Here is a 24417-nt window from a genome sequence, read left to right on the forward strand (position 1 = left end):
CATCAAATACAGTTGCAACATTTTTGTTATTTGCATAATTTAGTCGATTCTTAAAAAATAGTTTTATGGATAAAATTTTTACTTGTTACGTTCAATATTCAAATAGAATTTACAGCAATATTAAAATCAAAAAATTATTAAATTATTTTCAAATGAATCAGAATTTATCAGTTATTCTCATGTTCCCGAAAACAGTTTGTATCGTTTTAATATTATATAGTAATATTTTGTATTTTTTAAATATTACATTTTTGATTAAAGGAAGATAGACACAGTAATTAAAGAGAATTTATTATAACTAACTCAATAATTGCTGATGGTTGATATATTCAGTAAAGTTTGAATAATTTTTAAGTAATGGTGATTTGTATAAACATGAAAAAAAAAAAAAAATAGCTGTAGCGTATGAAAAATACGAGTTCATGAAAAGGACGACAACTAGTAATGATTCAATTGAAACAGTTTATGTCAAAAGCAGATCCATATTTTTGAATTTCAAAGTATTGATTGAAATGTTTATTTGGAAAAAGTGTACAAATTCAAAAAAATATATAAAAGTGAAATAAAATTAGTGTCTTACATAAAACCTGAGGAAAGTATTTCAATTTTAGAAACACTAGATGGAATAATAAGTGACTGTTCTTTTAAAACGTTGCACTCTAAACAGTGTACAGTAAATAAGTATCTGTAATATGTTTACTTCTGAAATAAAGTATGCCTTTTTTAGTTGTGCTTTTATGGAGTTAAATTTTTGAAATTAAATTTCGTTTTCTTTTTCAGCAACAGCATCCAGGAATAGCTCATCTAATGGTAAGTTTACCTGTTTTTGGTATTAGTAATTTTTGAAGGAAAAAAAATCACTTGAATCATTTCCTTTTAATTTCTAAGTGCTGAATTTATCTGAATGTGTAAAGTTCTCAAATAAATATATCAATAAAAAGGAAATTTGAATTTTGTTTTCATAAAACGATTTATGCTAAGTTCACTTTAAATCCCAGACATATACGTTTGGTGTGACTTTGCTAATAATTCATAATCTTAAATATGTTGTTGCGGAAATTTCTTTTCTTAAATTTTTTTTTTCAATCTTTTCCCGTATAAGGCATATCTGAATCGTTCACTGAATTATAAAGATTTTAATATTTTAATCTCATATAAATTGAAAGTAGCAATTTATGTATAAGACATATAATTTCGACAAGCTTAAATTTCTTATCATTAAAATCTTTTTATTTTTTTAAATGGATTAAAATATCTTAAAATGTTTTAAATTAAGATACTTTGTTCAATTACGAGACTAGGGAATTACGATTATAAAATGAAATTTGAAAAAAGTTTTTATTTTTCATCCATAGATACTGCATTATAAATCTATAAAAAGTTTCAAAAATTAATTTTAAATTTCATCTTTGTATAATACAGCCATAACAGTTTAGAAGGAACAATTTGTAAAATAATGACAATGTGTAAAATAAGGCGATTGTAAATCAGATCAGTTCGGCTAAATAGAAAGTAGAATAACTCTTCCCTTTAACCAAAATCTGTCGCATTTTTTTGAAACGAATTATACAGGACTTGGTTTAAATCCTACATGTAGGGATTTGGTGCCATTCTTTTCAGAATTTATCCATCTTAATTTCATTTCGAAATCTTAATCATTTCGAAATTTCAATATCATTGAAATTTCGAAAATTCATTTTAAAATCATGAGCTAAAAGTAATCTTGTAATGCTAATTATTAATTTCATATCTTTGTCCTTATTGCATGATTAAAGTAGCCATTCTCGGGCTACTTGGTAATTTCAAAAAATATTCAACATTTATAAGAAGTAAAGTTTTCTCTATAAAGTATTAATGATTATTCATTTTCTTATATTATACTATTACTTTTAGAAATTATTTCGGTTTTTCTAAAAGCGATATTTAATTTACGGTATTTTATTTTTTGAAGAATTAAATTCGCGTACCAATTTATTTAAATTTTATAAAGGATGTCACAAAATTAACGCAAGATTTGAATTTGCCACCATTCGTGCAGTAAAGTGTTGGCAACCTTATTAAAAAAAACATTTGACTGCTGATAGGATAGGGTTAGTAAAAATGGAGCGTTACGCGGTAGATCAGCATGTTAACGCAAGATTAGATTAAAATAAAATAACACAGGGTTTTTTTTTTCTTTAAATTGTTACATTTTTATCGATTCGTAAAGTAAACAGGATTGATTTATTAATGTAATAACTTATAGGATAAATGGCCTTCACGGCTTTGCTGGCACATAAGCACTCTTTTGTCGAAATTTTCCATGACCGTTTTGCATAAACGCTTCTGAATTTCAAAAGCGTTGAATTTCCTTTTTCAATGCACACGTACTTGTAGGTTTGTTGGCATAGATCTTTGACTTCAAATAACCCCATAAAAAGAAATTCAAAGGTGTTAAATCACACGATCTAGGGGGCCAATTCTTAAAATTTTTGAGCTGTGGCTGCCAGACTTTCATTATTTTTTAAAGATTGTTAAACAATGAAAACATGTTCTATCGTGTAACGCACCAGTTTTGCTAACCATAAACTGTCAGCTGTCGAATGTTTTTTATAGGGTTGCCAACACTTTACTGCACGAATGGGGACAAATTCAAATCTTGATTTAATTTTGGGACACCCTTTATATTTAGCAGCTAAATTATATCCTGCCAAAAACTTGATTACTCAAAATAAGTAAATAAATAGAAATAAAAACATTCAAAATTGTTATTTGATGACATTGTAATTTTTTTTAATCTTTTGAACTATTCATTATTTAATTTGTTGTTCTGAACTGTGGAGAACTCTTATGACTCTCTAAACTAAATGCATTTGATAAATAAAAAAATAGGGCAAATCAGAATTTAAATATGGTTGGTTATTAAATTGTGTGCAATTATTTGCACATCATTGAAAATTAACAATTATTGACGAATTGTTTAAATGCGCTGTACATGATTATTTATTTAGCATTACATCAATAGATATTTCATATAAATTGCATTTTTAATATCAACTGAACTCTCAATTCAACAAAATGTCTATGTAAATATAATCTTCATTTGCTTGTATAACTTATATCTTTTGAAAGGTTTTGGGTGTAGCTTTAATTTATTTACACGTTTCATTACGTAGTACTTTTTCATGTATTTTAGAAGAAAAAAATTAGGAAATCGGATTTATCTATATTTTGAAGTTATATTTACCAAAATATGTGAAAATTTTGTAAGAAACATGCTTTGCATTTTTGTTACTGTTGTTGATGCCTGTGAATCCTTTTAAAAGCTTTTATAGTTTCAAATATATTTTGAAGTTTTCCTTTTTTTTTTTTTTTTTTTTTTTTTTTTTTTTATCGAACACAACTTGATGCGTAACACTAGACTTGCATCAAATTGCATATGAAAGGTCTTGAAATGTGTCAACCCAGTTCTGTCAACATATGCAAAAAATATATTGAAATGTATTTCGATGTTCCAAACTATTCTAGATGTAAAAAATATACTTATTTATAGATTTGTTTTCAATATTAGTATTTTTTTATAAAGTTATCCTTTTATAGATTTCAAAATCATTTTATAAATATGACAAGCGTTACATATTTTTAAATAATCTAAAAATTATTCTAAGTAATTATTAAAATTACAGAAAGAGGCGAACCTCGATCTATAACATTATGATATATAGAGACATTTTTTTTTCTGTAGAAATTATTTGAAGTTATTTTTTAAATTAATATGACAAAACAAAAACATTGCAATAGTTGCAATTCTTTAGGATATAAAATAACGTTGGATAATTATAATAAAAATTTCCATTATATAATTTAATTACAATAAAAAATGTAGCATATTTCATTTTTTAAATTTTTATTTCCATTTCTGATCCGCTCAATTTTGTGATTTTCTGCCCTCCGCTGAGAAATTTTTTTTGTCTTAAACTTTGCAATTAGTTTAATTTTAAGTGAAATAGATTTTTTCTTCAAATAAACTGTATAACTTCTTACTATATATACGACCAAGATAAAAATGACAAGAATAAGAAGGGGAAAAAAAGCATTCTCTGAGATTATTAGTGTTTGGCATATACATTTCTATATTTTTTACTATACTTTTGCATTTTTCATATGATTTTAGAGAGTGATATTGGTTTTGGAACTAAGAGGTTTCAAAACCAACATCACTCTATAAAATTAATGAGCTAATTTTAGTCTCATTTCAAAAACTAACAATTCTGTAACTAATATCGTTATTCTGCCTCATAACATTACAATCATGAAGTGATATATCGGATAAGCAGCGCTTACAAATGCTTATTTAATGTAATGCGATATATTATCAGTTGATTCCACTGTCTAATTGCATTCTTAGATAGATTTAATTTTATATGTTCTATCTCAAAACGTAACAACAACAAACATGTAAACAAACACACATTCACACATTATTTTTGTCTCTTACGATGAGTTTGATTCCAGAAATTGCGAAACATATCATTAATAATCTGTTTAAATTAAATCTCAATTAACCTTCAAGCCTTCAAATTTAGAGACCCTTATTAATGAACCATTATCCTATTTGTTACAAACTAGTGTCTTTAATAAATTCATTTTATTTGTATTCTTAAAATTAACTGTTTTCTAATCCCTTGAATTCAAATTTCACTCACTTCCGAATTTTGCAGTTTTCTAGCTCTTCTCAGCGTCAAATTCTTGGAGTTTTAACTGTCTATTCTAAATCATAATATACTCAACTAGATTACGGTAGAATCCCATTTTGAAAGTAAATGATGTTTGCATATTTACGCATTACGTTATTACGTTACGAATATTACGTTGATATAAGATATCTTTTCTGATTCTCACTTTTCTATGATGACTGTGTTGTGCAAGTAAATGTTCGTAGGGTTAGCAAAAAACATTTAGAAGCGGCAAAAAATGAACCCTTGCTTAATCATGAATAAGAAGATGTATTATTAAAAAAGTATCGAAGGCAAAAGAGAGCAAATCCTTTGTCCCGTTGAATTTTTTTAATTATAAAAGAGTGGTCCCAAAAGTGAGAGTGTAGGCTAATTTCGGATGAAACTACATAAGAAACATAAGAAATGAAATCTACGATTTAACATTTCCAGATTTATATGATTGTAATTATGTGAACAAATATCTATATACAAGGTAGCCATAGAATCACTATCTTTGTTTGAAGGCTCAAAATTTGTGCTTCAAAAAAACTAAGAACCAGAATAGAACTGAAATTTCGAGAATGTGCCGTAGAAGACATAGGAAAAGAAATTTTCCCATTGGAATTTACTTAAAAAAGTCTTTGATATAAGAGATCCGAAAACGGATCGTAATTGCAATGAAAACAAGTAAAACTGATTGTGCAAAATTTTATTAATGTTTAAGTGAAAATGTACATACAGAAATGAATGACATATAATATAAAAGTTTTTGAAAATATTCTTTTATTAACCAACATTAATCGTTTACTTAGTCCACGTGCAACATATCTCATTGTGTTAATTTCTCCTGTTTACAAGATTATGTATCGATGAGCTTTGACTCTATTTTTAAAAAAAATTTATCTCTCCAATGCCTTCCACATTCCATATGAAATTCAATTTCATTTTGTTAATTAGTTATAGTTGTCATCTAAGAAAAACGGATATTTTATGGCCACCTTGTGAAATGAAGAATTGAAAATATTGATGATTCCAATACTGCCCCCCCCCCCTCCAAAAAAAAGTTGAAAGAAATTTCTTCTTCCTGCCTGATGCAGGAGATTGAATATCTGGCTTATTGGAAATATTGATCTTTAGATATAATTTTCTCAATGTTAAAACACCAAAGAGCAATTTATTATACGGGCGAATTTTCTGATACGAAGGTCAGGAACTTTTCGATGATTTCCCATTCTGTTAGTAAGCATAATAATCACGAAAATACAGACTGAAAGAAAGAGAATATAATTATATATTATAAACTTCAGTATTTTAATTATTTTAAAACTTGAGAAATAATCCGAAATGGATCCAAAACTTTCGTTTTAGATTTCGTTCCTTTACAATGAATAGAATAGACATTGATTGATTATTCAAGTATTTCATAGGGTTTTGCTGCTACTAATTATGTTTTGTTTTAAAATTGTAGAAATAGAAGAGCGATTTTCAACTTGAGAGAATAATTACATATTGCAAATGCTCATTTCGCCCTTAATATAAATTTGTAACATCTAATAAACCGACTAAATACGTATGATTCCAAGAACAGTAAACTAAAAATGTAGTCCGTCCTTACCTTTTGCCTTATCTAGATTTTTAATTAAAGGAATTCAGTGAATGAAGGTATGGGTTTATTATATTAATATCCTTACAATTCAAATGTTTTATAAAAAAGAATTAGATGAAAGTCTTATCTATTACCCGATATTTTTACATATACTATCTAACAAAGAAAAATATTAATAATGAATGTACTGCAATTTATTTTTAATTATATAGATAAGATTAAGATATATATAGATAAGATTATGTCGTGCGAACTTTTTTCGCCATGTCTCTAAAAATCTAATTATGGAACTTTTAAATGTCTAGCATCGATTTGATTGTCTGAATAACATCATGAGCTCTATATCCTTTCTTATCAACAGTTTTTTGGAGTTCCACTTTCCGAATTAGGAGAAATTCCTGTTTCAAATGCGTAGAGGGCCTCGTTGCCAACTAACGCTCTTTGTTTTTGGCTGCATTGTGTGTTGAAGCGCGTCATTTAGATCATGTTACTACGATATTTGGCCAAAATCAACACTAAAATGAACATTTCTGACTAACTGCTAAACAGAAAAATAAGATATTAATTATTATGATTAATTTGAAAATTTTGTGCCAAATTAGAATAAATAAACATAGGGGATTTTTAATTTTATTTCTAGTTAATGTGTGATGATTGTCTTATTTCACTGAATATTATTATTATATTATATTTATTTGAATGACTTATCTATTTATTGCAATGTGTAATACATTTTAATGTATTCTATAGATAGGAGAGGTGTTTGCTCATTTTTAGATATTAAAACCTGAAATATTTGTTGCTAGCTGCTTATAGCTAAAATTATGAAACTAGCAGTTGTTTTCACGTAATTACATTTCTAAACGAAATATAACTAAAGTTGGCCGGGATTCTTATCTTTCCAAATTTAACTACTTTTCGCAGAAAGTTTTGATTTTCAGAATATTCTGAACACTTCTGGACGGTTCGTAACCCCTGAAAATTTTTAATAGGTGGCATGAACATTCCTTTATCGTTGCTAGAACTGTTAGGATTCTAACAACCTGCTCCTATTGTTGCTCTTGTTTGATTTACTCGTTCAAATTATGGTACATGTACCATTAATGGCGCATTATGATTTTGGATGACTCAATTTTTACACAAACAATTTAAATAGGTGTTCAAAATTAATGTGCAAATGAACCTCATTTTATATTTTTTATGATATATATATTTTTTGCATATACATTTCTTTGGTACCTATTATGTTGCTTATATTTTTAATTCTTATTAAGGTAATACAAAAATTTAAAACTTCGGAAACTCCTAATGTAATTAATGTTTTAATGTTTGGAATTTTTGTTCTTTCCGAAAAATAAAATTAACCATTAAAAAAATAATTGGCTGTTAAAATTCTGTTCAAACCGCGTTGAATCAATGGAACTCAAATTGTTATCTTAACTACCTTTTAAAAAAATCGTATTCACAGTCCAACTGTTTTTTTACTATGATTCGTTCTGCTATTATGTTTTTAAAAGCATCCCACTCACCCACCCCCTTCTGAAATATCAGTATAAATATTTAATAAATATTTTAAACCCGTTTCTTAAAATTTATTGTATAATTAGTTAATTGTGTTACTGGAGTATTAAGATAAAGTACTTCTGTCTCTTTAAAAACAATTGACGTAGATAAGTTTCAAAATATCAAATTAAATACTAAGTTGCTAACAGAAAATCTAAAAGGCAATATTGATGACAAAAACTTAAATGATAGTTTTAAAAACATCGTTTCTCCAAAAAAAAAAGCTCCAAATATTTTTTTTTACTAAAAATAAACCATTTTTCATTGCGCCGAACTAGTTATGGATTTCACCGACTAGTGTGGATTTTTTTTTCCATCCACCACTAATCTGTTTGATTAGTATATAAGCATAAAGGCTTATATAAAATTTACATTAACAAATTAAACTTTCATGCTAGGAAAACAAAAAAGTAATTATATAATATAGTAAAGAATAATCATTGAACGTTATACTATATATTAAAAATCCTGTAATATACATTAATTTTTTTAAAAAAATCAGCAAAATAACTTTTTGACAAGAATCAGTTTTAAAATTCCAACTTATGGCATTGAATAATTAAGATTATCTCTACTGAATATCAGCCAAGACAACAAGAACCACAGGATGGATGTTACCACAAACAAAGAAGGAAAAAAAAAAACCTATTGTAGATATAATAGATGAAGTATCGTCTTGTTTCAGCACTCCCAACGCCTTCATTTCCATAGATCTCAAAAACTCATTCATTAAGTCGGTCCATTTCGAAACATTAAGCGATTAAAAAAAAAAAAAAGGTGCGGCAATTGACCCGAGGAGGGGCGGATGTGCATTGCGGTGGGAGGGTTTCTTTCTTTCTCTCCAAGTGTGTGTTTAATTAAGAAAATCAGATTGGGAGCGAATGCGCTTGCAAACGTAAACGTGGAGAGTGGGGAGCGGGATGAGAGGCGGCAATTAGAAAGGAGGAGGATTTCCGCTTGTAATGACTCCCGAAAATTCGCCGGAGAGACACATAATTAAGATCCCGCAGCAAGGAACAATAGCCAGAGGTAACGCACTTAACGCGGCGCTCTTGCAAGGGGATTGTCCTCAAAATGAGTTGGAATAAATGCAGTTCGCTTTTTGATTGTAATTCGAAATGTAAAGATTGAAAAAAAAGAACTGCATCAATTTTGGAGACATGATCGCTATTGCTAGATTACAAGTAAGAACTGTGATAATATTGGTGACATGATCGCTATTGCTAGATTGCAAGTAAGAACTGTGATAATATTGGTGACATGATCGCTATTGCTAGATTGCAAGTAAAAACTGTGTTAATATTGGTGACATGATCGCTATTGCTAGATTGCAAGTAAGAACTGTGCCAATTTTGGCGACATGATCGCTATTGCTAGATGCTAAATAATATGTAGGTTTGCATTTAAAGGTTACCAGAGTTTCAAATTATCTGAAAATATACAAGTAAAGAACTGGGCTTATTTATGGCTTTTTAGGAGTTCCGGGAGTTTGTTTGTAGTAAATTTTCAATTTCTTTCACTTTTGGGAGCGATATAGGAATGTAAATATGTAGGTATTTTAGTAATTTCAAATCTGGGAGATTATTATTTCATTATGAAAATGCGAAACATTTATCCTAGTGCTCAATGTTTGCACATATGCTGGGAAACTTTTATCCTAGTAACTATAAAAGATTAGGGAAAATAAATTAGAATAACTGTTTCTGAATGAGTGATCCAACTTAAAAGCCTCATATAAGTAGTATTTTGTTTAAGTGTTCAGTTTGTATTTCTTTTTCTAAAGAATATAACAACTGAACAGTTATTTCGTTTAACAGTGCAACCTATATTTAACATTCCATTTAAATTTTTAAATGCCTCTTGTTTAAGCTATAATGAAATCAACAAAGTTGAGCATGAAAAGAAACCACTTGGATTAATACGGAGCTTTTCATTTGAATTCATATAAAATAATGTATTCCTATTTATTTTATAATTTGTTCAAAAATTTCAAAATTGATTAATATAATTTGAAAAAGATTTTTAAAAACAATTTGCTTTATTAATTGTTATAAACTTTATGTATTGGTGAAACAAAATATTGTAATAATGTATGTAATGAATTAAATTATACTTTTGTTTCTAAAATATTTTTACAGAGCGTAATTAGAAATTTTAAAAAACTATCGAATTATTTTCTTTCAAAATCTTTTACATACTCTTAACTCTTTCTATTATTCTATTGACAGCTTTATCCTTTTCTTTGCATACATCTTATTCTTTTTGTAAATAGTATTTAAATTTTAACTAATTTTATTAAAACTAAATTTATTCTTTTTTCTTATAAATTATTAATTTTAGTTTTCTTATATCATGAATTTCCTGTTGCTTTCAAAACAAAACTAAACAAAAAACAAAAAATTAAAAATACTTTCAAGTGTTTTCGGAGAAAGATTAAAAGTTCTTAAATTTCTTATTGTAATCAATTCAGTAATATTTGTTGTTTCCCGAACTAATCCAAATTTATTTACGATTGACTAGAAACAGTTAATTTATTAAAATATGCAAATATATTTACTAAAGTATTACTCAATGATAACTTGTAGTTTGAAATATAATTTAGCTAATACGAAATTTAATAAATGTTATTTTAATGAAGTTCATATAATAAAAAGTTCATCTGCTGTTGTGTAAGCATCAGAATTTGAAATGAGAAGTTTTTTTTTCTTTTTTCTTGATATTTTCTTGATACTTATTATACTTATGACTGGAAAATGTCGAAGATACTTAGAATATTTATTTTTCAAGCGAATTTTTTTGCCGGAAGTCGCAGAACTGCATGCTTTCTCTGCATGTGTAATATGGGAATTTAAATATTTAGTTATTTTCATATTATTTTATTTCTAATCTGCCAGATGCGCATTCAGCTTTAAATAAATACCAGAATGAATCGGAATTTGGAAATAATCTCGCCTTAAATTAATCAAATACTTTATTTACTTTTACTCACTGTTTTAATAAGGCCTGTAAAAATACTCCTTAAATATTTTCTCTTTGAATCTAGAGTGAATGTTGAGTCACCCTGTTTAATCTTAGCTAATTGTGAAACAGCATTTATCTGTTATATTTTTAAACATTTATTCATATGCCTAATATATTCGATACATCTTTTTTTAAACTAATGAATGTACTTATTGACTGTTTAGGGGGGGGGAATTATGTAGGCAGGGTATATTACTAAATTATTTTTAGCTTTTTTTAAAAAATCCTGAATGATGCGTGTATTTAAAGAGGAAAGAGCATGTGAAATTGTAGTAAGGGGTATTAAATTATTAAATTGGATATAATATAAAAATTTAACAAGAATTCTTTGCTATTATTATTATTTCTTTAAATTCTTTTTCGCTTGATCTTTCTATTTTTAAATTAAATGTGATGTTAATGTCGGACTATTTTATAAATGCTAAGAAAATTAAGCAATCATACTTTCCCGAAGGGGGGAAAAAAAGCTAAGAATCGTTCCTAGAAAAGGTTGCATTAAAAAAATTAATCTGTAATGAATTCATTCCTCTGTAAATAATTTACAATTTATTAAACTTTTTCTGGGCATTGCATTCTAATGAAAGCTAATAATGCTTAAATTAAATGTAATGTCTGTGTAAATTATTCCATAAGATTTATCGCAAGATAATAGTAATGTTTTGTGTATTTTGAGTCGACAAATAATTAAAAAGAATTACTTTTTATGAAGAATTTCATAATGAAGTAAAACTCTGGAATTTAAATGTTATTTGTAGATTAATAAACATCGAATAATTCGATATGGATTAAAAAGGAAAAAGAAAATCTTGGTAAATTTTTATAATTTTTGCTTTCTTTCCTTGTAAGATAACGGGGAATATCAAAAGAAAAGAAACTAATCTTTTCAAATATTATTATGATTTAGTATTATGCCACTGCATACGAAGCAAAGTAAGATTTTGATTACCAGCTATAGAACGTCTTATTGAAAATTATTGCTCAGTTGTCTTATCTGATGAATTATTTCAATACTGCCAATGTATTTGACTACTCATGATTTGTTTTTTATAAAGACTTAGAACTTAATAAAAACATGAGATTTAGTATGTTGTGTTAATATCAAAACTGTAGAGTATTTTAAATTTTGAGCGAAATCTAAATCTAAATGTCCCTTAATCCATATGCATGTGATTCAAAAACAAATTTAACTCAACCAACGAATATGGCATACAAATTTTCCACCAAAATTGTAGATATGTTTCAGTCTGGGCCGAATTTATAATCGTATTAACTATTTGTGAATCTTCATACTAGTGATTATATGAATATAATAACTCAAGTGCACAAAATAGATGCATATATTTTCGTGTGTGATCTTAACACAAAAATTGAAACTTGGTGGAAATCGAATGACGGAAGATATTCTCGAACTACGCTGATGATTATTTTTATTATACTATGAAATGTAACGCAAAGAGTAATATATTCTAGAACTATGCCGAAAATTTGAAGAGCGAAATCTTACGTATAGTTTACAGCCGTTTGTTGCGCTGTCTTACGCAGGACAACTGCATTTTCCTTCCTATTGTCTTTAATCTGGAAATTCGAAGTGTGAATGGGAATTTCTTCAGTAGAAACAACTATTGGATGGAATTCTTGACTCAAAAGAAAGTGCATTTTATTCACTTCCTTTCTAATATTTTATTCACTTTTAAAGTGCATTTTATTTACTTCCTTTCGAATATTTTATTAATTTTTGAAGTGCATTTTATTCTTTTCCTTTCGAGGATATTCACAAAGTATGCTGGTGATTCAGTCGAGACAACTGCTGGATGGAATTCTTAGTTCGAAAGGATGTACATTTTATTCATTTTTTGAAGTGCATTTTATTTATTTCCTTTCGAAAATATTCACAAAGTGTACTGGTGATTCTTTTCATTATAATATGAAATTTAGCACAAAGAACACCACATTGTAGAAATATGCCAAAAATTCGAAGAGCGAATTCTATCTATGCTTTACAGCGGTTTATTGCTCTGCTTTACTCAGGACAGCTGCATTTTCCTTCCTATTGTCTTAAACCTGGAAATTCGAAGCGTGAATGGGAATTTCTTCAGTAGAGACAACTACTGGATGGAATTCTTGGTTCGAGAGGAAGTGCATTTTTCCGCCGTCCCCCGGTCGCCAGGCGAGCGTCGCTATCGCGGCAGGAGGTATTTAATTAGCGACAATCTCTCGGCTAATTACCTTAAGCAGGAGAGAAAGGCAGGGCTGGCCGTCTCGACACAATTAAAAGCGAGTGGCGAACCGATTGGAAAATAAATGAAGTTTCTCCCCCTGCATTTCCAGTTTGCTTTCCTTCCGATTCCATTCTCCGGATGGCGATTCCTTGGTGAGTTGTCAATTTCACATCATCCCCAACTTCCCTGATTGAGAGGACTGTAATCCCCCGTGCTCAATCAGTGTTGCCCCTCGTAATGTTTCTACAGGATCGCTCTGACGGAAGTAATTTTGCTCTTCCTATTTTTCCTTCTCCACTTTCTTTAAAAAGGAGATATTGCTTCGTAGACGTATTGGATTCTTTCAGGTTTATTTTTCTGGCTGTTAAAGTGAGAACCACAATTGATAGGGTTTTATTTTTAAGTAAGTAATTGCGATAGATACTAACACTTACCGAATAAAAATTTCAAATGTTATTGAATTTTATGATTTCTATAATCAGATTGCCAATAATAGAAATTATTCATTTTACCTTTTTTTTTTAATTCCGGAAAAACTTTGAATTTTTTCTGAATATTGCCTTTCGCCTCATATTTCCTTACCATTCTACACTTTTTGTCTTGGATAATTTTATCCGTCTTACAGGAAAAACAAGTTACTTCAGGTGAGCTTCTGTGCCTTAGACATGTCATGAAAAATTAGGATTTAGAATTATATTTAGTGATACTTATTATGAATACTTAACTATATAATAATAATAATAAAAAATGCAATAAATTTTTCAAAAAAAAAATATTAATTTGAAATTTTTTCTTAGTAACTTTTTTACTAGCATTTTTTCAATTCTGTGGCCCTTTAGTCTGATGCCTGCCAGATTGGCGAGTTTCGATTATAGTCATTATATGCTCATCAATTAATCAATCGTTTTATTGTTTCAATTTTATTTCTCGGTATATATTCAAAATTTTTACTGGATATTTGAAAGATTTTTTTATCGAAATTTTTATAATTATTATTATTGCCATTTCTTATTTAAAAAAAAAATTGGATTTTCAAAGTATTTCGTCTTTTTATCGCATCTAGAATTTGCTCATCGGGAAATAATTTCCCCCTTCTTTATTAATAGTTTTTTTCTGCTTCTAAAGTTGTACGATTATTTGTTCATAATTCATTTAATTCCATTTTTAAAACACACACAAAATTTAAAATTGGGCTTTAACAAATTAAAAAAAAAATATTTGTATCGAAGAAAATTTATCGAACAAATGCATGATTGTTCTTGGAACATCAGCGACAAAATGCCATCGCACTTAGTTATTGAAGTTCAAAAGCGTAGAAAATGCATCGAACAAATGCATGGCTCATGTCTTGCTTTAAAAATTATTTTATTGCAGAAAAAAAGTTAATAGCTGTAAACTTGCTTTTCCTAACATTTTCGACCGTATTCTGAATTATACTGTTATAATAGTCAAAATCATACTCAGCTCTTTACAATATATTTTTTGGTTGTAGAAAAAGAAGGCTAAATAATATATATTGCATAACTGCTTATCAAATAAATTATTAAGATATTTACAAACAGCATACATACAACAGTGTAACAATAATATAAATGAAATCAATTTCTTATAAGTGAACAAAAAAAAATCCATAACAATAAAAGTAGAAAATCCTATTATTGGCTGTCAAAGAATGAAAATATTATGCATATTGAAGCTGAAGAAACAATTATTCTATTATTTAATCTGTTAAAATTAAAATCTCATTTTTATTTCATTAATAAAGTTGTAATTTAAAAATCTTAAATTCATTCGATAAATAATCTTTGAAATTCTCTTATTTTGAGCAACTTATATTTTTAAAGAAAAGAATATACATCAGACTTTTTTTAAAAAAATGTTAGATATTCAGTTCTGAAATAAAAAGCAAAAATTGCTATGTCTCTTCTCTTTTTTATTAGACAGTGAATGAATAAATTTTACTTCATTTCAATGGAAAATTCTTAAAAAGAATATTTAAATTCAAATATTTTCTTACAAAACATATATTATTTATTTGAATATTTTTTTTAAATGTGTTTCTTTTTATTTTATAAAATTAGATCAATAATTTTTGAAAGCAGACGTTTAAAATAAAGATGTGTGAAATAATGATGCATTTTCTAATTGAAATTTAGTTAAATTTCTCGATAAATATACTAATTAAATTAAATACTTACAAAATAAAAGCATGGCAATTAATTTAAAAAAATTGTAATATATATATATTGTAGCTTTTTTAAAGAAGTTTCAAACAATGTCTGTGAATTATCAACAGTATAAGAAGCATTTATATGTATATATTCTTATTAGATGTTTGCTCAACTTAATTAATTATTCTCATAAATAAATATTACAATTTCAAAAGTTATTTGACTTTTTTAACTTCAGTTTCAAAAGTCATTAAACTTTTTTACCTAACTATAAAATTAAACAACCGATTATGTTAGTGTCCTAAAGGCATTATTTTAATTTTTTATGTGTTCTGCATCATTCACACAATTCTTACATATTTGCTTATATGAAAATGCACAATGTATGCAAGGATTATGTAAAAGAATACTTTTAAACTGTAAATATTTTAAAATATTTTTGAGGAAAATTATTTGACTCGTTTAAGACTTGTTTTAAAGTATGTTGTATCAATATCTGATGTTTAATGTTTCTTAAGTGATATTAAAGCCATTACTTATTCAAATAGAACAGTTTAAATTTTTCATTGAATGATATTTTTGTATTTGGCTTTTTAAATACGGATTGAATTGTTCTTTTAAACACAAATTTATGAATTCAAATAATGTGATTTAAAACTGACATTAGTGAATGTGTATCTAAAAATCAATTTTATTTAAGTCACGGTGTAAAATATTTAATTCCATATAAAAAAATTTCAAGACTGATAGAAAATTTCTGGAGAATATGTGGATTCTATACAAAATATGTTCCGTAACATATATGGTTATAAGATGTGCTTATGTAGTTATACACAATATTCAATGCAATACAATGCTTAACAGTGTTCGGTATTTGCTTTTGTTCGTTAAGTGTCCTGATTGTTTGTGTTTTCTTTTTCTCCTTGCAGCAGCAGATGCACGCCCAGCAGTTACCTCCACACGCGCACGCGCCGCCCTTGCCCATGATGCCCCATGCGGCCGCCATCGCGGGGCTGCAACCCCCGACCCTGCCCCCGAGCAGCGCGGCGGGCCTTCTGGCACTCTCCAATTCCCTGGCGGGGCCGGCCGCTCACCTGTCGGCCGCCGCCGCAGCATCCACCGCATCTTCCTCATCCTCATCATCCATCAAGGACCACAGGGACGAAAAAAGGAACTCAAACTGTGAGTATTATTAACTCTTCTTTATATATGTATAGATTTATCTTCATCTTTTTGCACCTTACTTTTTGGAGGCAGAAAGATATTTTTTCCTATATTCTTTTTATAAAATTTTTATAAAAAGTCGCGAAGAAATGTGTCTGTAATCATGAAATGGTTGTTTTTTTTATGGTATATGGTTAGTTTTCCTTTTATAATTGGGATGAACGTTTCTGTTTTCCTTTTATTTATTGAAAAAGAAGCCCCCCCACCCAGTCCATAAGTTTAAACCGTAGCCTCAGTTATTGGTGAAGTGTCTGTGGATGTGGAAGAAAATATTGATAAGATATTATTAGTTTGCAACCATAAATTTATTTAAAAATTTAAAATTCTTTAAAGGATACTCAGTCTATCTAACCCTATAAAAGGCCATTTTGTTTCTAGTCATTGTATATTAAAATATTTTTTGGATTGAGATTGACTTAAGAAAATTGATTCGCTTAGTTTATTAGATTAATTTAATGTGGTTAATTAAAAGTTAAGTAACAAATTAGGACTCATCATTTTGTGTAAAATAAGGAACTGAAGCAACAAAGTTTGTCTTATTGAAAAATTTGTCAGAACTTATGCAAACCTACATAACCTTTATATAAAGATTGAAGAATTTGATGATAAGCATAAGCATTTCCGCCGCAGACCCTAGAAAATGTTAAAAGCTTCAAATAGTTAACTTTGAATAAATAATTGTGAAATAAATATTTTTCAAATAATTTAGTTATTCATTTGATGCAAATTCTCCTTGATTTTTATCTTTGATATTTTAGAAATCTTAATTTCTTCAAGAATTAAAATGTTTTAAGATTTTAAAAAAAATGTAGTGCAACTTTCGCATTCATTATTCAGCTATTAAAAATTTGACCACAAAAGTATATTAATTATTTTTTAATATTTTAACTTCTGTTTTATTTGATAAAATGTAAAGATTTTGAAATTGTTTGATAATTTTGTTGAATTTATATCAAATTCAAACTATTTACGAATATATTTGGAACATGCATAAAATGTTTAAGAAAAGTCCCTAATGCTTTTTATTTAAAAATTGCTTTGATTTTATGATTATTCAATAATAATCTGTGCACTATTTATTTTATTCTTGCTTTCAAAATTCAAAAACATTTGCAGAAGAAATACAAAATGCTACGGTATTTCTTATTTAGCATAATAACTAGTTTTTAACCTGGCCTATAATCTAAAACTGTTTCAGAAGCAAACAGCATAAGAGTTCTTTAAAATTCGACTACATTCTGTAAGATTCTTTATACAGCATAAAAGTATTTCTTTAATAATATTTTTATTACTTAAGATGTAAGACCAAATAAAAATTATATTTCATATGCATATTTCATTTTAGATGTTCTACCAAAAATTTTCCGTTGAAGCTTAATTATTCTTACATTTTTTGAACTAAATTGACTTTAGTTATTTATATTTAAAAATAATATGTCATATTATTTTTGAAATGCCTTTAATTTTATGTACTGGCATTTATTTCAAAGCAGCTCTTTTCAGTGGCTACTTTTCGTTGCAAAGGAAATTTATAGGGTTTTCCATTTGTATTCAAAAGTGTTTTCAGAGTCCTCTAAATTTTAAACTTAATGTAAAATACATCAATAAAACGTAAATATGTATAAGCAAATCTAAAATTTATTCAATCTGAATATTTATATAAATTATTTATACATTTTGATACTTTTTATTTAAAAATTATCGAGGCTTTATAAATGTTTACTAATAATCTATAAATTATTTTATTCTTGCTTTCAAAATTCAAAGATATTCAGAAAACATATACAAAAGGCTTATGGATTTCTTATTTTGCGCAATAGCTAGTTTTTAATCTGACGGATAATTTAAAATTGTTTGTGAACTAAACAACGTTATAGCTCTTTAAGATTCGATTATTTTCCACCAAATTTATCGCATATTATATATATATATATATATGTTTATTTAATTTTAGAGTTACCGTGTTCACATATACACTGACAATGTATTTGTTGCGGGTTATCGTGCAAAATTAAAAAATTACCGATTTTAGAGTCGTTTATTAAAATCCACCACTTGACTTGCTACATTTATAAATTATGACGTTCAAATGTGAAGGAAAGAAAGGACCGATGGACAGTCAACCCTTCGGAGAATTGGTTTAAAATGCAAAGAACTGAAATTCTTATAAAAATAATGAGCATCTAGCTTTTTTTTTGAGTTAGCATGCTCGCTGATGAGAAGGTCAGTATACTTTCAGGAATTTTGATTGAATTCATTGGAAATTGCAATTGTATCTTAAAGACCATATACCAAATTTCATACTTTTACTTTGTAGGATTTCTCAGCCAACTTCTTCTCAGACGAGCATAATTCTAAAACTTTTAATTGTGACTTGGGAAAGTTACAGTTGGAGATTCTTTTATTTGATACAGTAAAAGTTATTGCTAATTTCTATTAAACAAAAATTCATAAATTCATTGTAAAATGCTGGGATTTTTTTTCCTTTTAGAAGAATTCTAATTGAGTTGTCATTTCATTTTTTTAAACATTAAAAAAAAAAAAACACTTTAAAATGCCGGCGTCCTGGCCTACGGGTAGCGCGTCTTCCCCGTGATCTGGGCGTCCTAGTTCGGGCATGGTTGTTCCTTACTCTGTGTTCTATCTGTGAGGTGTGTGAAAGAGCCCCGCTGTAAAAAGAGGTTGTGCAAGCGAATGTGTGAGTTTCATCTTCATATGAGCTAGAAGTCAGACTTCTGTCCTCGAGTGCCCAGGGGCTTTTATCCTCAGAAGCTACTGCACAAACTCGACTTAAATCGCTGATTTTGTTAGCGGTCTTGTCTATGGCAAGTGCCATAAGTAACAACAATAACACTCTTCAAAATAGATTTATTTCCCGGTGTGATGTAAAATAATCATTATGTTAACGATTGATTAAAGAGAAATAAATAACGTCTGTAGTGCAACATGTACTAAGCAGGAAGGATTTTTTCCTTCCGAATAATAATCTTCGAAAAGTGAAATAAATAAAGTCATGAAAAACAATTGAGGTGAGGGGAAATAAAGAGCAAAATATAAGAGAATGCTTATTTTTGATTACCTCTATTAATAAGATCTGGTCATTAAGCACCTCTTGAAATGCTTTTACCCTCAGTTTAATCGGCACTTCGCCGTGTGCGTTATAAGTAGCACCAATAGGATCTGTGCTGTGAATCTGATAGAACCTATGTTTTTAATTAGCACGGAAAGCCATACTTTAAGGAAAAACAATTGACTTTCTCTTCTTAAGTATATTTACAGAACGCGACTGTTATACAGTATATCATACATTAATTCTAACTTATCAAAATGAAAAAGTGAATCAATATTATTGCATAAGCTAATAAATATAATTTTGAAATAATGCAAGGAGCGCTACAACTCATTAGCCCCAATGGATAAACCACCTTTCCTCTCATGCACAAAAGTTGCAAAGATTCTTGTTGTTTTAACAACTCGTGCAAGCTTTAAAATCATTGCATATCATTCATTGATGATCTAAGCAAACTGGTCCTTCTAGTAGCCACTAGTTGTTTTTATATACTTTTATAAGATGGACAAAATGGGTAAATGGGTAGGGTATAATGTTGTGATGCTTTTTAAATCTCCTGGGATAAATGAAACCGTGGCAACTTTAGTGATGACGCCTCGGGATCAAAATGTGAATTCCACCAGATATCCGCTGGTTTATGGTTTAGTATGCACAAAGAGGATGTCAGTCGGACCAGGACAATATTTCTATTTCGATTATATTATCTTCATTGTAATTTTTTTTCCTGCTTACCTTATCTACTTAATATTAGATCTTGGCCATTATATCTTTGCATTTCAAACATTTCAGTGAGGGTTCTGAAAGTATGAGCGTTCACAAAACATTTTTATTGGATAACATACAATAATGTCTTTAACCTAGATATTGAAAGTATATGCATATTTTGACATTCATTTTGTGCATTACAAGCAAAATTAATTGTTTTCTACAAAGATATATTCATAAATGTTTGATATATTTTCTTGATCTCTCTCTCAAATCGTTACCTTCAGAGTTTGATAAATATTTTTTCTTGCTCTGTTTTAACAGAAGAAAAGAAAAAGTAAAAAGTTTTGAAATTTGAGTTTTGAAGATAATGGAAATTGGGGAACATACATTTTATATTTGGTTTTATCTCTTTCATTCCTCAAAACATTGAAAAGAATTTAAGCACGTAATAAGCTTTGTTTCGAGTGACTTTTTAAAATATTTTGTTTCTTTGAATTGGATTCATAAAGTAGTTTATTTGGTTTCATTTTAATGCTGTTTAGTAATAAAATTCCGTTTCCAGCCATTTATTTTAAATGCATCTGAATATTGAAAGTTTGTTCGACAAAAATGGCAGCATTTTTATGAATTACGAAAGTTTGTAGGCAGAAAACTAATGGAAATATTTTTTATATGATATACGTTTGTTTCAAAGACTCTTTTAATTTATAAACTAAACTGTAGATAAAAATGTGAAACTCTCTGACATAAATAATGTGTTTAAAATATTTTAAATTCTCAGCTATTTGATTCAAAAATAAATTAAACGCATTTCTATTTTTAATATCTTATTTTATACTGCGAACTATAAATATTCCTAACCAACTCAAACTTTTAATATATTTTATTGTGTTTATAATTATCTGTAATTTTTTTTGAAAATATTTAAGAAGCTGTTTTTAATCTGTTAAAACTTTAGGAAAGATAGAGTGGGAATGATGCTTATGTCCATCGTATGCGATAAATTAAAACGTATTAACATAATTTGAATAATTAATTATCGATACATTTAATTTATAAAATAATTTAAACTAATATTACCGTTGCAATATTTTTTCCTCTTCAATTTTTTTTCAAATTACTCAATTCGGGGCAGAATTTTAACAAAAGATTGCTTTAAAATGCCTACAGCATTTAAAGCATTTATCCTTAGAACATAATATAACGCATTTCAGTAGATTTTTAAAATGGACGTTAATCACGATATGAAAACTTCTTTGTTTCTTACCTAAAATTATCATTTTTTAATAGTTTAAATTCATTAAATAAGCAATGCTCAGGAAGCATTAAACCAAGATTTGATGATAGAAAATTGCATGATTCTAAAATAGGACCTGAAATTTTGTTTTAGTATTTAACTCTTAATTAATACATATTATTGTTCTTCTTGATAAATTATCAAATAGATACTATTTATCTATTAACAATTTTAATTCTATTGATATATTTCTTTCCTAAACATTTTTCCATTAATCAGTAATTATTGTTAATAACATTATCTCTAAAATTCATCGAATAGCTTTATATCCATCTTAAATAATAATCTCTTCCGAACAAAAGATTACACATTTGAATCATTAATTGAATTGTAATAAGCTCTTCAAAATTCAATTTAAAATCATTAAATTAAGCTTAGAGGGACTGTCTACTATAATAATTAAAATTGTTGTTTCTAGCTATTTTGATTAAAACGTAAATCTATTTGATTTTCAATCTATTCTCAAATGGAAACGATTAAAAAAAGAACAAGCAGCATTTTTCGAAATACTTCTTCAGAATGCCCCCATTAAACCGTTTTTTAACGTCTGAAAGCGGAAAATGATTGTCATACGGATAAGATGAATCGTTGAAATATTTATCGTCATATTTTTATTTACCTCATCGCTCTCTCTATAATCCCGGCGGCTTTTTCTCCGTCTTTGAACTTTTGCCCTTCTCTCTCCCCCGCTCTAAATCTCCGCCCCCTTACTTCTTCTGAATTTCTATATCTATATAATAACGCTATAAAATGAGTCCTCGAAATCATTTGCAAACAATTGCTCCGTCGCCCGCTTTCTACTAATAATAATCGCGTCTTAGGAGTTGTTTGTCTTTGGAAAAGAAAGAAGGGGGAAAAAAAAAGGTTAAAAATGAAGTAAAATCATTTTATATATATCGGAAAGAGGATAGAATAAGTAAAACAATCGCTTCCGGGGCCGGTCCACGCGTCGTAATCTAATTCGGGGAAATAATACCGACTTCAGCTTTTGGAGATAGATGGCACAAAATCCGATTACAAAATCCTATTGCTCCGCTCTCATTTACTGCCGATATACCTACTTTAAAAAAAGAATAATAATGAAATATATAGATACAGATATATAAGTTCTAGATGGATTTAGTATTTTTTCTCTTTTTCTTTTTCATCTTCTCGTACTTACTCATTTCGTTTAAAAAGACCTACATGATGGTATTGCATTGTCTGGATTGGAAAATAAATAAAAGAGGAATGCGAAATAAAATATAAAAGAATAAGTTCTTCTTCGAAATACCAGTATCGGTAAGTTTTTATATGTCTATGTCAGAAAAAAAAACTGAGGATTAAGTTTTGAAAAAAAAAAAAAAAAAAAAATGTCGCGGATGAAAAAACAGAAAGGTCAGCTTATTTCTGTTGAACTGAAAGTAGAAAAAAAAAGTTTTTCTTCACTGAAGCGTTTATGACGACGAATTCAAATAGAATGTTCAGTGCGTGTGCTATAAGAGATACATTTCAGTTATTCATGAAAAAAAAAAAAAAAAGATCTATAATATTTAGCTTCACCTGTAAGCATGATGGGTCTTCGATTTTTATTGGTTTGTTGGTCCAAAAAGTTTTTGTTTCGAAATAACCGGAAGTTTAAGAATTTCGTATGTTGAAACTTTTTGCAAAATAATCGAAATCTTCTATTTTAAAGCACCAAAGTTGAAAATCTGATTTTTTCCCCCCTCAAATTTATGGAATTCTCTGAAAGAATTCCATAAATTTGTATGCGAAGTACGAGAAAATAAAAGTGACACATTTTAACAAAATTTGTAAATGTCAAAAAATTAGAATTCGAGAATTTGACAAACCTCTACGTTTCAGACTCTCCCGAGTTCGATAAACACATTCTTAGCATTACGCTTGTCTGTGAACGCAATAACGTTTCCAAACAGATGAATGAAATATGGTATATACACAAAATTTGTACATTTCTATCGAAATCTGAACAAAATACATTCTGAAGAGCTCTCTCTCTCTCTCTCTCTCTGTTTGGCTTTTCGATTGCAAGTGAATTCGATTGTTAAAAAGTGTTAAAAAAATGATAAATAAAATTTGGTACACAGGTTTAGCATCAAAAATGTATATTTTTATCAAATTTTGTATCTAGTCGTCAACGGATTGTCTGTTCTTCTGTACTTCATTGTGTCTGTATGCAGATAAACACAATAGCTCTTAAATTCAAAGACTTAAATTAATAAAATTCGGTATATGATCTTGTGATGGCAATTGTACTTTCATGTCAAATTTTCATTTCAATCGGTCGGGTAAAAGAGCCGTCCAAAAATGTATATTCACTGGGTAGTTTCAGTAAAAATGCTAGACTCACACCAAAGGTCTGTATTTCGCAACTATTGTCAGTTAATGATAGGTATGGCAAGCGCGATTTTACCTGGAGTCCGCAATTTTGTGTTTTGGAATAAAATAAGATCTGTAATAAAGAATATGCAAGAAAGATTCGGAGGCACCAAAACCTTGGTTGAGTTTTTATAATTTTTCAAACTAAATTGTTTAAATTAATAGTTGAATACATGTAGAAATTTTGGGGAAAAATTTTATTTAAGTATTTGATTAAAATTAATTAATCAGTAAAACCTAAAGACATGAAGGTAATGTGGTAGTAATAAGATGACCATGTGCTATTAACGATGAATGACTGTAACATCCTTAATATTGGTAAATCTTGGAAATTAAAATTTTTAATTTCTAAAATTAAGACAAATAGAAAAAAAATTCCTTTAAAATTATTCAGTGTTGCCTGTTTAATATATAATAATATATCTTTTATTGTATTAGTAAAATGTTATTTAAATTTATAAC

At 28.1% G+C, this 24417-nt stretch overlaps 1 protein-coding gene across 5 annotated transcripts in view; it reads left to right on the plus strand.

The window, feature by feature from the left end:
• LOC129962123 (transducin-like enhancer protein 4) overlaps window positions 1–24417 on the plus strand; it is a 334765-nt gene that overhangs the window by 206666 nt on the left and 103682 nt on the right. For all 5 annotated transcript variants that reach the window (XM_056075858.1, XM_056075861.1, XM_056075862.1 and 2 more), the window contains 2 exons: window positions 781–810; window positions 16207–16459. In XM_056075858.1, coding sequence (XP_055931833.1) covers window positions 781–810; window positions 16207–16459 — 283 coding nt within the window. The remainder of the gene's footprint in view (window positions 1–780; window positions 811–16206; window positions 16460–24417) is intronic.

Source organism: Argiope bruennichi, chromosome 2 (genome assembly GCF_947563725.1).
Source record: "Argiope bruennichi chromosome 2, qqArgBrue1.1, whole genome shotgun sequence".
Lineage (NCBI taxonomy): Eukaryota > Metazoa > Arthropoda > Arachnida > Araneae > Araneidae > Argiope > Argiope bruennichi.